General features: G+C 24.8%; 1 protein-coding gene across 1 annotated transcript in view; it reads right to left on the bottom strand.

Moving 5' to 3' along the window:
• Positions 1–15,886, bottom strand: part of LOC134837008 (uncharacterized) — a 68,878-nt gene that overhangs the window by 1,506 nt on the left and 51,486 nt on the right. Inside the window, 7 exon segments of the mRNA XM_063852316.1 lie at positions 310–488; positions 1,073–1,174; positions 1,950–3,266; positions 3,268–3,762; positions 3,870–4,058; positions 5,381–5,557; positions 15,699–15,851. Coding sequence (XP_063708386.1) covers positions 459–488; positions 1,073–1,174; positions 1,950–3,266; positions 3,268–3,762; positions 3,870–4,058; positions 5,381–5,557; positions 15,699–15,851 — 2,463 coding nt within the window. The 3' untranslated portion in view covers positions 310–458.

Below are 15,886 nucleotides of genomic sequence, written 5' to 3'. Positions count from 1 at the left end.
ATATTCCAAAAAAATAATTATTTGTTTTTAGTTTAAATAAAAATATGAAGCTGAAAGTGTCCATAAGATTTTGAGAAATGTTTTTAAAAATTTTAATTTATTTTTTTATTCTGGTTTTTCACTTAAATTTTGTAAATTTATCATTAAATCTGTGAACAAATTAAAAAATATATTTTATAAATTAAAATTCTCATTTTTGAAATTTTTTTTTATCAAAATTCCTCCTTAAAACATTTTTCTTTCCTAAAATTATTTTCAAAAATTTGTACAAAAAATTTAGGTTTCATTTTAAGTCGCTCAAATATTTACCTCTTTATCTGTATCTGTTACTTCTTCGCACTGGCTGGCTATAACTCTATGATAACTGGTTTCGTGTTCGGAAAGTCTTAGATTAGCTAAATCGGTGGTTAATTCAGATTCTATCTTTTTTTGTGGTGCGATTGGTGTTAGACTGCTGCTCATACCCATCGCGCAAATCGACTGCGTGCCTGCAAAAGTAAGAAAAGAATGAAATTCACGATGAAAATTACGGAAAAATACATTTATCTTTGAGTGATCGATAAAAGGGGCTATTTTTGCACGGACAATTTGGATTTTCACAACTCATTTTTGAGTCACTACAAGAGGGCTCGTTAGAAAATGACTCATTACCTACAAAAAAGTGACTTTAAATCAATTAATTTTTTTTCTCAGGGAAAATACCTGACGAAATTTCTTCATTTTCATTAATTTCTTTAACAGGCGACTCAAATTCGATTGATTCAACGTCAAAAGTTCCCGGATTTGAGAACTCGATTTGGGTTTGGAAGCCATCGGCAGTTTGTTTTGCGACAACAACGGCTTCTAAATTGTCATTTGTGGCAAGGGGATTCTCAGACACGAATTGGATATTGCCGTCTTCGAGATTTAAGTCAATCACGATTTGGAGATCGAGATTCGGGTTTGAATCGTCAAGCACTTCGAGACTTGCATTTATTTCAGAATCCGTTATTTGAATATTTTCCAAGACTTGCGAGATGGAACGGCGTGGCTCGTCATTGCCGCCACGGAGTCGTAATGGGACACAACTTACCTCTTCAACGAAGGATCGCTTTGTGGCACGACAAGCACGTGTTTCGGCATTCATGATAATTGTATCAGCTACTGACCGGAATTCGCGATGGGGGCGTGCTTCCTGAAAAAAATTAAAGATTTTTGAGTTAAAAATTTATTTTTTTTAAATTTAATATTCATTTGAAATCAAAAGGAAATTAAATAAATAAAAGTAAATTTAAAAAAAATCTCATGAAAATTAAAAATTAGTTTTTGGGCTTTTTCATATTTTTTTTTTTTTTTTGAAAATTTTCTTGTAAACAAATTTTTTTTTTTTAAATTTTTATTATTTATTTTTTTTTTATTTTTTAAAATTAATTTTTTTTTATTAATTATTTAATTATTAATTTTTTTTTATAAAATTTTTATTTAATTTAATTTTTTAATTAATAAAATAATTTTTTTTACTTTTTTACTTTATACTTTTTTTTTTTTATTAAAATTATTTAAATAAGGATTTGAAAAAATGCTTCTTAAAATTAAATTTAATAACTTTTTAAATTCATAAATTTTTTTCTTTAAATAAATAAAAAAATTAAAAAAATTTGCTTTAAAATTTAAAATTAATTAAAATTAAAATTAAAAAATTTTTTTTATAAAAATAATAAATAAAAATTTTAATAAAATTAAATTTCAAAAATCTTGAAAAAATATTTTAAATAATTTTTAAAAATTGTCACAATTATTAATTTTTTTTTTAAAAAAAAAAAAATAAATAAAAATTTTAAAAAAAAAATAAATTCAGAAAAAATCCAAAAAATAAAATTTTCGATAAAATTAATTTTAATTCATTGAATTTTATTTTTTTTTTATAAAAAAGGTCAAAAACTTTAAAATAAATTTAAAAAATTACTCACTTCAATTCTGTCCAAAAACTCGGTGGACCGTTTTGAACTATCAGAGCTATCGGAAGAATATCCGCGTCTAATTGGTCTCGCCAACTCCTGCGCCAACGTTCGTTCCGTCAGGAAAGGCGGTTTCACGGCCCTTTCTTTGTGTTTCAACTCCTCCGTCAAATACTTAATTTTGTCTTCATACATCGCCCTTTGACTTCCGAGCTCCTTAATTTTAGCTTCTAGTGTCTCAACTTCCTCTTTGAGTTCGCTATTGGTGACTTCGGTGTGCGTCAGTTCCTTATTGGCCGACTTGAGTTGCGTTTTCAGCAGCGACAATTCGTCTTGGTGCACTTCCTCCGTGTGTTTCAGCATTTTTGTCGTCATGAGTAACTCATCTTCGAGCACTTTGATTTTACGTTTTTCCTTTTCGAGCGCCTCTGCAGCGGGACCGTCGACATATTGCCGGAGTTTTGTGTATTCTTCCTTGAGATGGCGACATTCCTCGAGAAGAGCGGCATTTTTGGCGAGAATTTCCTTGTTTTCCTTGATGAGTTTCGAGATGCGCTCCTTCATGGCGGTTTCGGATTCCTCCAGATGCGTGATGCGTTCTTGGGCGTAGGCGCTGTCGTGTTTCAAGCGATCTTCGAGTTGGGCCAGTTTTGATTTAAGATTCATCTCGCCTTCTTCGTACTTGAAAATTTTTTCTTTGTAGTCGCGTTCCATTTGAGCCCACAAATTGTCGGCATTTTCGAGGGTTTCATTGTAGGCCCGATTTAGCTCCGAGATATTTTGCAGGAGATCTTTTTCGCGTGCCAAAAGTTCATTAATTCGCGTTTGGAGCTTTTCCGTGACGGAATCACACGAACATTTCTCCACGATGGTTTGAATGACTGTTTGGGGCACTTCTGCGGGCATCGGGGGTGCAACGGGCGCAATTGCTGGCATCGCCGATTCGCGTCCCTTCCAGGCGCAATAAACTCCCACGAGCGGAATAAATTGCGTTATGGTCTCCAGTTGGTGCTTCAAGTCGTTCTCGTGTTCCTCCAGCACGAAAATTCGTTCTTCGCACTTTTGCAAACACTCTTCGAGACACGCGACATTTTCTTTGGCTTCGTGATATTTTTCCATGTAGGTATCTTTCGAGATTTCTAGTTCGACATTCCGTTGTGACATGACTTCCAATTCTTCCTCAATCCGCTGATTCGCGAGTCGCGTATCGTTTTCAATTTCCTCCAGTTCGTTCCGTTCGTCCTCGACGCGTCGAAAGTCCCGCGTGAGTTTCGCAATTTTATCGGAATACTGCTTGACGATGCTTTCCAGCTGGATTTCCCGCTGCAAGTCGGTCCGCCAAATGCTTCGTTTGCGTATCACCTGTGCTCTCGTACACTAAAACCTTATTTTCTAAAACTGCGACGCGTTCGCGGTAGTATTGCAAACGTCGCTCGATCTCCGTCGGCGGCAGTAACGGTAATTTTTTCGTCGAAAATTCCTCGATTTTCTCCCTGAATTTGTTTAATTTCTCAATTTCGGCACACAATTCGGCATTTGTCTTCTCCGGGAAGTCTTCCGGTTCGGTTTGCGTCGTTGCCGTACAAAAATCCGCTGGATCTCCTTCAAAGACGCCACTTTCCTGCAAACTTGTGTTGATCCAGGACTTTTTCTTCTGCACCGCAGACGGCAATTCCGAGCGCGAACGATACAAATCCTCGTTGCTGCTGCTGAAAGGTTGCACAGTTGCGATAATTTTGCCACTTTGTGATTTGAAAGGGGACGCCGTCACGAGCGACAAGGTCCGTAAATGGTGCGTTTCGCTTTCACTTGGCTTGTAGGTGTTCTGAAAGTAGGATAGACGAAAAAAATTTGAATTTTAGATGCGAATTTGAATTTTTTAAAAAAGGTAAAGGTAAAAAAAATGTGTCACATTTTGCATGGCCAACTTACCTCATCGTCGGTGCAACTTTGTGAGCTGCGTGTCGAGATGGTGTCATGATCTTTGGATAAGGCCTCGAGGTTATTTAGCAAGGACAGCACTTGCATAAGGCACGTTTTGTCGTCTTCGTCGTAGCAATTACGTTTCGACATTTCACGGATCCGTTTGCGGATCTCTTCTGTTGGCAGTTGATCTAGAAGCTGTAAAAAAAATAACATTTAATGATTTTTTTCAAGTATTTAGGTCGTTTCAAATGAAATTCAATAGTTTTGTTTCAGTATTTTGGAAAAAATAAAAAAAAGTTTAAAAGGGGTAAAAGTAAAAAATTTTTCAAATAGAAATTTCAGCAAAAAAATATTAAATTATATTTTCTTTATTTTCAAATTTGAGCTTAAAATCAAAAAAAATCAGAGTTTAAATTTTCTAATAGAGAAATTTTTAAAAAAAAAATTATTATTTTTTTGTATTTAAATTTTTTATAAAAGATGTCTTAATAATGAAAAAATTATTTATTTTTTAACCTTTTATTTAAATCAAAAATTTAATTTTTTTTTTTTTAATTCAACGAAATTAGAAAAAAAATTTATTTTTATCATATTTTTTAAATAAAAAAAAATAATCGAAATAAAAAAAAATATTTTTTGAAATTTTTAAAAATTATAAGGAAAAATATTTTTTTTTGATTTAGGCCACTCCAAATTTGAAAATCAAAAATAAATGTTTTTGTCCGATGCCCCATTTCAAAAGTCGACAATCCAATGGGGCAAAATAAAAAAAGTTAAAAATTAACTAAAAATTTTTTTAATATTTTCATTATTTTTAAGAAAATTTTCAAAAATTTTTGAAAATATTTTCAATTTATTCTAATTTTTTGTTTTAAAAATCAAATTTTAACTTGAAATTTCTTCTTTAAAAAATTTTTCAAAAAAATGAATTTTTTTAAAATTTTCTGACAGTTATTTTTTATGAAATGTTTTTTTTTCTTTAATTTAAATACTTTGAAATATTTGAAATCTATTTTAAATAAGTAAATTCGTTAAAATTATTTTTTAAAGTATTTCAAAAATTGAAAAAATTTTGTCGGAAAAAAGTAAATGAAAAAGTATTTCAAAAAATTTTTTTTATTTTTATTAAAATAAAATATTTTGGACTTTTAAAAAAATTTTAAGAAGCGAAAAATTTAAATGAAAAAATTTTTTAAAATAAATATTTATTTTTTTTTTTTTATAAAAACGTAAGAAAATATTTTGTAATTTTTTTTTAAATATCTCTTTGAGTAAAAATTCAAAATAAGTTAATAATCGATAATTTTAGTCAATTTGGGCAATGTCTTATATTTTTTAAACTAAAATTAAATTAATAAGAAATTTAATTTAAAAAATATTAAATTTTTTTTCTACAAAATTGAGTGAAACTATAGAATTTCATTAGAAGACAAGCAAAATGAATCAGAATTCAGAACAAAAAATTCCAACCCACACAATGATAAAAACACGACAATGGAAAAATAATTGCAACTTACCGATAAATCGCATGGCGATACACTGTGTTGATCTTCGGAGTGATGATGACTATTATTGGGTGACGTAACGCCCGAATCTGACCTCTCGGACATCACAATGTCTTCCGATTCTTTCTCCGTGTCGGTCCACACGTCTTTTGTCGTGCCCGACGGTGTCGAGTTACTCCGCACCGACCACTGCAAAGAATTTAAAAAGACAAAAAATTTAAGTAAAAATGACGTAATTCCGCTGGAATGAAGATTTTATTATTTTTTTGTAAAAGTTTTTATTTCACAACATTTTTTTCCGTTTCATTTTAAGTTTTTTTTATATTAATTACTTTAACCACCATTGTAACGATATGCAATAAAATTATCATGTTTCTGTCTTTTTCTTATCGCAGTCTACTTTCAAAATTAATTAGTTCACTAAAGTTTTTGGGGATCAACACACAAAAGTTGTCGTAGTTGAAGTAGACTTTGTGACGCGTTGTGTGTGAGAATATTTTCATAATATAAATATTTATTTAGATTGGCACGAGTGGGATTTTTTTTTATATTTTTCACTAAAGCGCGAGTAGTGTAAGCAAGGTAGGCAAGCTGAGTTAGCTAAAAAGCGTCTATCTTTCAATAATGATGATGTGATACTGACAACTCTCGACAATATTTTTTTTTTAAATATTCGGCGCAATATATCGTGATGTGTGATGATTTAACTTTCGCGTTTACTCGGTCAATTCTCTTTTTATTTTTGTAATTGTGATTTTGTGAGAAAATTTGACAAATTTATTTAAAAACTTTATTTATTTTTTTTTTTAAAGAGTGAATATTTTTTTAAATTAAATATAAAATTAATTTAAATTAAATCAATAAAAAAAATTAATTAAATTTTATTTTTTTATTTTTTTTTAAATTAAATTAATAAGAAATTTAATTTAAAAAAATTAAAAATTTTTTAATAAATAATTTTTCAAGTATAAAATTGTGAAAAAAAATAAATAATTTTTTTTAAATTATAAAAATTAAATTTAATTTAATTAAAAATTTAATTTAAATTTAAAATATTTTAACCTAATTTTTTTTTGATTTTAATTTAAATTAATTTTATAATTAAAAAAAATATTTATTTATTTTTTCACGATTTTATACTTGTCAAAATTATTTATTAAAAAAATTTTAATATTTTTTAAATTAAATTTTATTTAAATTCGTTATTAATTTAATTTAAAAAAAAATAAAAAACAATATAATTTAATTTATTTTTTTAATGAATTTTATTCAAATTAATTTTTAAATTAAAAAAAATATTCGCAGTTTTTAGAAAATTTTTAATTTTTTTAGGTATAAAAATGTGAAAAAAAAAATTTTAGTTGTTTTTAACGTTAAAAATCGTTTTAAAAACTTACTAAAATAATTTGCTTTAAATTTTTTAAAATAAATCAATATCGAAAAATATTGCAACTAAAATTAATATCTCAAGAGATTAAAAATTATTTTCAAATTAATAAATTATTTTAAAATTAAAATAAATAGCAATTTAATTTAAATTTTAAAATTATTAATTAATAAATGGTCAAAATATTTTTTTTTACAATGTCCAATTGACAAAAATTTTTTTTTTGAAAAAATAAATAATAAAATATATAATTTTGGAAATTTTTCTCACAAAATCGCAACTCATCATGAGTGGGAATTTTTTTTACCGTTGGCAAGAATATTCTTGTAGTACTTATTGATGTATTGCGGCACATGATAATTGCTGCAGCCTATTTGGTTGTTATTAGACCATTGGCGTTAATAAGCACAACGTTCGTAATCAATATTAATCATGACAGCTAGAGGGACATTTTCTGCGAGGAAAAAAAATCGAGTTATGAACAATAGACTTCAATCGCGTCAAGAGACGAACCGTTTCTCACACCTCAGTGACACAAATATCTCATATTAGACAAAATTATCACAAAAGAGATCGAATAAAAAAAACGTTTAAGCAATAACGAACTAATAACAAATGAATGCCAATAATAATAATAATTATCTATTGTTAGCATTTTTTCTGTTATTATTCATTTATGAGAAATAACCTTCACTTTACAATTTTACATCGAACTTTTACTCGAATCTAACAAATGATTTAATTAAATTTAATATTTATTACTTTCGGGGTGTTTCCGTTTGTCAACTCTTAAATCAACAATAGGACTCGCATTTCTTATCACGCAACGCCAAGACGCCAAGAGAACGCCCTTGAGCGGCTTTGTTTTTTGTTATTTTATGTGTTTTGATTAACTTTGCGTTAATGGCAATATTTATGGAACATAAACATTTAATCACTATTTTAGATAAATATTTTTCGTCGGTTGCAACCTTAATTCCGCGATACAAACATTTTGTATTAGTTTTGTTTTACTAAATTATAAACTAATAATTACAATAATTGAAATGTTTTTTTTTTGTTTTAAATACTTTTAGTAAGTAACGTGTGTTAATGTTATTATTTTATTAACATAAAAAAGCGAGATAATGTATTTGAGGTTCTGCTTCAATTATTTTTCAGCTTTTTACTGTGCTTTATTGTATTAAAAGTGTTGATCTGCGCTGATTAAAAAATGCTTTTCGAGGTCAGAGCGGAATAAAATGCAAATTTTCAATTCAAATGTTGCTTTTAGTTAAAGTTCAGTTTAATTGAAAGTCGTAAAAATTATTATTATTATTTTGTTATTGGCAACAAGTGTAAAGAAAAAATTTTTGTGATTACTTTATTAAAATTTTTTAACAATTTTAATGAATATTGATGATAATGTAATAAATGTCGTCTGGTTTAAGTTCAATGATTTGACTCGATTTGGCTGCAATTTTATGAAACAAAAAAAAATTTAATAATTGAGAATTTAAATAAAATATGTAACTTATTAACTTTAATAATAGATATTAATTATTTTAATTTAATTTTTTATTAATTTTTAATTAAATTAAATTATTTCATTTTTAATTAATTTTTATATAATTAATTAATTTAAAATTTCTTGATTTTTTTTTATTTTTTGACTTAATAATTAATTTAATAAATTTGAATAAGTTTCACAATTTTTTAAAAATAAATTTATTATTTTGTTTTTCAATTTTGGGAAATTTGATAAAAGATATAAATTATTCATGTAAAATAGAGGTCAAAGTAAAAATATTTTAAAAAGCTTAAAGATATAAAGACAATTTTTTTATTATGATTTTAAAAATTTTATGTACCTATTTATTTTTATTTTAAAAAAATATTTTTTTAAAGTTTAAAAATTATTTTTTAAATATTTATTTTAGTATTTATTTTTTAAAAAAATCACAAACGATCCAATTTAAAAAAAAAGCTTCAATAAATTGAAAAAATTCTAAAAGTTGAAATATTTCATTAATTTCATTTATTTTTTTTTTTTCTATAAAATTCACCAATTTATCATATTTTTTTCACACTTCCTTATTTTTTTTCATATATTTTTTTAAAACCGAAATAAATACCTAAAATTATTAAAATCATAAAAAACATACAAAAAACCCACATTTTTCACATTTAATTTAATAACAATTCAATTATCGCTGATATAATCCACGCAACAATTCACAACAAATAAGTCCTTTCCTACTTTTTTTTCTCCACTTTTTTTCCAATTATAACAAATTTACCACTTTCCATTCAAATTACTTTACAATATGGCACACGAACCGATTATCACGTTACGAACAATTATTTATTTCCGCTTTTACGGAATCATATTTATTTCTTTTGTTATGCATATATGCTCATTATGGTTATTTTTATTATTTATTGAACTATTCATTTGCATAAAATAATTTATTTTGTACAAAAAAGAAACTTTTCATTGAGACCATGTAACTGATAACGATCTTTCATCATACATCATATACTTGTTTTTTTGTAAATTTTTGACTGACAGATTCTTTAAGTATTGTTTCTTGAATCATATAGAATTACAATATTTCTCAAGATATTGAATCTTTATAATTTTTAGTATAGAAAATATTATTAAGGTAACAATGAGTCAACAAGTACATAAAGTAATGTTATACTAGTTTTTGTATAATATTAAAGGTACGCGAATTTACATATGAATGTAACTTGTTATCTTTAGTTTTTATCAAATATTGAGAATTTTAAATACAAAATAATATTAATAAATAATAATAAGGTTTACCATTATATATCCTAAGACGTTTTTATAATCCATTTATATATATTTTTTTAATTGAACATTAATAATTTTTTATTATTGCACGAAAATCGAGTTTTTTTTTCTTATAAATTTAATTATTTTTTTTAATCCAACATTATTATTTTTTTTACTTATCACAAAATTTTTTTTTGTTATTTTTTGAATTTCATTATTTATTTTTGTATCAATAATTTAAAATAATTTTTTTATTCCAACATTAATACTTTTTTTTTAGTTTTTCATGAAAATCAAAAGTTATTATATTTTTTTTTATTTTTTTCTTAAATTTTTATAAGTTATCATTTATAAATTTAACATTAATTATTTTTAATTTCATCACAAAAATTTTATTTTTTATTAAGTTTTAACTTTTTTTTTATCTTTAACTTTTCAATCCAACATTAATATTTTAATTTTATTTTAGCACAAAAATCGACGGATTTTTTTTATATTTCTTTTATTTTTTTAATTAGGTATTTTTTTTATTTTTATTAATTTTTAAAAATTATAATTAATTATTTTTAATTTTATTAAAAAAAACTAGAAAGTTTTTATTTTATTAAATTTAATTATTTATTTATTTTTAAACTTAATTATTTTTAATTTTTAATTAATTTTTTTAATTATTATTTTTTTTTGTTTCACGAAATTTCTTGTTTTTTGGTAATTTACGGCAATTTATAATATATCATAAATTTACAAACAAACAATATAAGAAAGTATTTAACATTTTTTTAACAATAATTTATGAATCATAAACGAACACTTTTATTTTTTACGTTTTTTATGAGCATAATCGCCAACTATTTAACGTAATACAAAAAAAAACACTTTTCCATCATTTCACATTGAAGTTTTTTTAAACACTTTTTAAATGTTTTTTTTTTATTTTTTCGTAAATTAAGCTGGTTTGCTTACAATATCGGTGTAAATCATGCTTATTTACTTTTTCTCGCCATCTGAATTGATTATGATTTATATAATTATAAATTTTATTTTTATAGAAGCTCTTTTCACATCTTCTCTTCTTTCTCCCATAAATAATAATCACCATCATTTAAACGGCAATAATTTTAATTTTTATTATTTTGTGATGGATTAAAACGCAAAACTGGGAAAGTTTTGAGCGTTAATTGGAGCAGTGATAATTTAAAGACGAGCAGCACCGATTCTTATCGTCATTACTTTGTTTCACTTTTTTTCTGTTGTTTATTTATAAATAAATATTTTTCTTTTGTATTTGTTTTGAGGCGAGACACAACGAGACGACGGAACGAACAAACACCAGCTCTCATCGCGATAACTACCTAACGACTACTGATTACTTATGTTTGTTTGGTTAACAAAAGAACCTCTCGATCGACCGAGTGAGCATGGCGAGTATGCTGCGTCGACGTTGTATGCTGTGTGTAACGGCGTAAAAAGTGTAAGGAAAGCATTTTTTGAATTTTTTGTAAATTAACTTCTTATTTTTTTTTTAATTTTAGAAATAAAAAGTGAAAAGCAAGGAGGTCACAATTTTAGACGAAGCAATATTTTTTTCATCGTGAGCCGCAAAAAACGTGCAATAAAGCAAGCAACTGCCTTTATCGTGTTGCAGTACCGCTTTTATGAATTAAATTCATAAAATTTATTCTTTGGTTCATTCAATTTTTTTTGTTCGCCTTGCCGAGCGGTAACTTGCGATCTGATCTGATTGCTCATTGTTCGCTGCATCAGCGCGACTCGCATACATAACGAGCCACCGTTAATGTATATCGTGCCGTTCGATAATATGTTGCGGGCTTTGAGTGTGGAATAAAGGCAGGTAACGCTTATTAAAAATTTATAAATGGTTTGTGTGCTTTATCTGTTTTTTTTTTCATTTCATTCTTGTTTGTGCCTAGACAAAAGTGAAAAGTCATGCTGTGAGGAATGGATTAGGGGATAAAAGCGCTTTTTGTGCATAAAAATTTAAATTTTTTAATTTACTTTATTTAAAAATTTAAAAAAAAAATAATTTTAATTAAGGTTGAAGTTAATTAAATTAAATTTATTCAATTAAAGATTTAATTAAGATTTTTAATTTTGTTATTTATTTTAAGATTTCTTATTAAAAAATTTGAATAAAAAATTTTTTTAAAAATTACATAAATATTTTTATTAGTGATATCCATATAAAAATTTTTTTATTTTTTAGAATTTTTTTAAATTAAAAATTCAGATTTTATTATTTATTTTTTAAAAATCATTTTGAAAAAGACTTTTAAAAATTTTTTATTCTTAATAAAAATTTACTTTAATATTTTTTATCAAATTAAATAAATTTTTAAGAAAAAAAATAAATATTTTTTAAATAAATTTGTTATTGAAATAAAATTTATAATTCAGTTTTAGATAATATATATTTTAAAAAATCTTAAGATATCTTTGAAAAAATTAAAAATCAATTAAAAATAAATAAATAAATAATAATAATAAAAATTATTAAATTTAATTTAAACAAATAATTTTGAATTATTTATTTATAAAAAAAAAAATATTTATTTTATTGTTATTTTTTATAATTTTATATTTCATTTTATAAATAAAAATTTAATTTTTTTGAGCAAATATAAATTATTTTTTTTTAAGAAATAAAAAAAATTTATTTTTCTTTTATTTTTTTTAAATAAATTTTTTATTAATTATTTTAAATTTTAATATTTAATTATTTTTCATTAAAAAATTGATAATTTTTTTTACAAACAAAATAATAAATTTGTTAGAAATAAAAGCCAATAAAGAGCGATTTTTTAATTGAAAAAAACAACAAAAAATGCACTAACTCGAACTTGTACAATATATGGAATGAAAGGCACGCATCATAATTAATTAATTAGACGCTCGACCAATTAAATATATTTTTTTTTTATAAAAATACCGTTCGTGTCAATATCGTGCGCGCGCTGCGTATGATCGTGCTTCAAATTTTTTTCTTTGTTATTTTAAATTCAAAAACAAAAAAAAAATTAAATTATGTCCGGCTCCATTTCCGAATTTGAAATATTTTGTCACTCGGTCAATGGAACTCCGTCGTTCTTTATATTTTTTTCAATAAATGTCACATGCTGCGCTGCTTTTGTTAAGTTATGCGATTATTTTTGTCACACATAACAAAACACTGTCGGGTGACTCACGCACTTCAAAATGACTTTAATCTGTGTTTTATTAGCGATTAGCGATAGACATCAGCTTTGAAGTGTTCAAAGACGGTGGTCCGGAATGTCTGAATAAATTAAGAGCGAAAGTGAGAGAGGAGTTGTCTGGTGCTTCTCATTTTTTTTTCATAATTTTGATGTGAAAAATAATTCTCACGAATATGTCAACAAATTTTACGGAAAAAAAATCACAATTAAAATCGTAAATTTAAATGTCAAATATGTTATGCGGTTTGTTAACTAAATCAACAACAACAACACATTGACCGCTGTTCAACTACATTGTAGCGAATAATAAAAGCTGAAAAACTGCACAATTATTATTATTCTTATGGTGACTAGACATAATTTTACATGCACCGCCATTTGATTTATAAATTAAATCTGATACTTGGTTTTCACACGACTTTAATTGACTATTCATTAAAAAAAAAGGAAAAATATATCGAACGATTGTTTTTTTCGGTACCTCTATGAATGTTCTCGTGAATGACTAAATCAATAATAAATTCTCTCTCTAGAGAGAAATATCGAAAAAAATAATAAATAAAATAGATTTATCAATTTCAAGGCTGCAAAAGTCAAAAAATTTTGTCTTTAATGAACCGAGCCCCGCGCGCGAACATGTGTTCTTTTTAAGTGAACCATTATAAAAAAAAATATGTTCAAAGCAAAAAGTCAAGTTATAGCCTTTGTTTTTATTTATGTTTCAAAAAAAAAGTTCAAGTTGTTCGAATAAATGGTCATGATTAATGTGCCCCAATAATTTTGAGATGTTTGTTACTGATTATGTATCTGAATTGAACTTGAAAAAAAATTTGCAGTTAGTGCAAAATTGTGTTTTTTTTTAAATTGTATATAATTCTATTGATATATAGAAGATATAATTAATTTTTGGTGTTTTGCACCTTAAAATGCATCTGAGACCTTGCTTCCTAAATTTTTTAACAATATTTTTTTTAAATAATTTTTTTTTTGTATCAAAATTGATATTCATTGAAATAATTGAGCTCAAATAATAAAAAAAAAATAATTTGCAGGATGTTATGAATTGACAACAAAATTACTTCCCATGACTAATTTGATGCAAAAAATTTTATTACTAAAGAACTTTACTCAATGCAGTTGTATGGCTTTATGATTTGTTGTAAATAACAAAAGGAAGAAAAAAAATCTACAACTTGTGGTCATATTAACACTTTGTTAGTAATTATGGCGTTTTATTGATATAAAAAAATGCGATTTTGACAGAAAATTGAGGGTTTTCTGTATTAATGAGTGGTTTTATGAGAAGTTTTTTTTTATCGGAAGTAAACTTTTAAGTGTTGTGAGATTTTTTTCGGTTAAGATGAGTTAATTTTAGAAAATTTAATATAAAAATATTAAAATATCGACTAAAAGTTTTTTTATGAGCTTCATTTTTGATTTTTTTTTTTGATATTAAAAAAATTTTCAAATAAGAAAAATTAAGAATTTTTTCAAAATTTTACTTGAAATTTTTTTTTTGATAATTTAAATAACGAAATTTTATTTATTTATTTTTTTTTTTATATTATTTAATAAAATGTAATTTTATTCAGAGACTTTAATGAATTTTTATTTTTTCATGAATTAATTTTTCTTCCATTTTTAATATTTTAAATTTTTAATTTTTTCGCGGACGAGCTACATATGGGGAAAATTTAATCAAAAATTTCGCAAATATTTCAAAAAATAATTGTTGAAATTATTTTCAAGGCATAAAAAAAAAAAAATAGAAAATTTTTGGCAGAATTTTTTCAAAAAATTTTTTAGACAAAAAAATGTTGATGAAAATTGAACATTTTTTTTGAAAATGAGCAAATGGTCCGTTAAAAACTTTCATATTAATAAAAATTTTCAAATACTCGAAATAACAAAAATTTTTGAAAAAATTTATTTCGAAAAAATTTTTGAACTATGAAAAAAATTTTATAAAAATTTAATTTCAAAATTTAAATAAACTGAGCTTCATTTGTTTCGACAATTTTTTATGAAATTTTTTTACTGAGCAATTGTTTAAAAATAGTAAATCCATGAAACATAAGCAAATTATTTTTTTTGCATGTAATTTTTTTTGAATTTTAAACCCCTTTTTTGCTTTTTCCGTTTCTGAAAAAAACAAAAAAGCCAGATTTTTCGAGAACTTTAAAATTTTTATTTTTTATGAATCTAATTTTTTTCTTAGATTTTTGATTTGGGGCAAAATGATTTTAAAATTGATTTCGTGAAATGACTTATCATTTCAAAATTTTTTCAAATTATTTATTTTTTTTCAAATTATTTTTGCTATTATAATTGAAATTTTCAGTAAATTGTGAAATTAAAAGCATTTCTTCAAAAAAAAAAAATCATTTAGTTCCTCATCAGCAACAACATTGACATCGTCTTAAATTTTTTTTTATATTATATTTTATTTTTTACTCATTCTTAATTTTAGACAAAAAAAAAATAGAAAATACAAACATTCTTTCTTCCTTTTAGGCGTTATGAGCAAAAATTTGATAAAAAAAACACTCATTCTGACATACATTTTTTTTAATAAACTAAAGACAAAAGTTTTCTTTAAAATTCTTCTTCTTAGACATAAATTAACAAAAAATTATAGAAATATGACATAAAGCTAATTTTTTTTTTACTAAAAATTAATAAAATGATGAATCATAAAGCACAAAAATGGTAATTTCAAGTTCTTCAATATTTTGGTTAAGTCTCCATCAAAACAAATTTAAGTCGAATTTATTTACTTATCCCGTTAAGTTATACGTTTGTATAAAAATTGTATATGAAACAATTTTTAATCCGAGACACGAACCAAATTCAACTTAAAAATGTATTCGCGCATGTTAAGTTCACTTAAGTCAACTTGACTTAACTTAAGTCATTTTATATGAACTTAATTTTAATATATTAACTTACCTTATCATGTGCTTCTTCCAATTCAATTATCCGGAACTCGAGTAATTCATTTTGTTCTCGGACTTCGTGGAGCTCTTTGGTTAAAGCTGCCTCCTGATGTTCTAATTTTCTACAGCGTTCCTTTAATTTTTTTGATGGATCTTTATTTTTAAGCTGAAAAAATCATAAAAAAATAATTTTTATATTTT

The sequence above is a fragment of the Culicoides brevitarsis genome, chromosome 1, assembly GCF_036172545.1.
Source record: "Culicoides brevitarsis isolate CSIRO-B50_1 chromosome 1, AGI_CSIRO_Cbre_v1, whole genome shotgun sequence".
NCBI lineage: Eukaryota > Metazoa > Arthropoda > Insecta > Diptera > Ceratopogonidae > Culicoides > Culicoides brevitarsis.
This window is presented reverse-complemented; position numbering and strand designations above follow the sequence as displayed.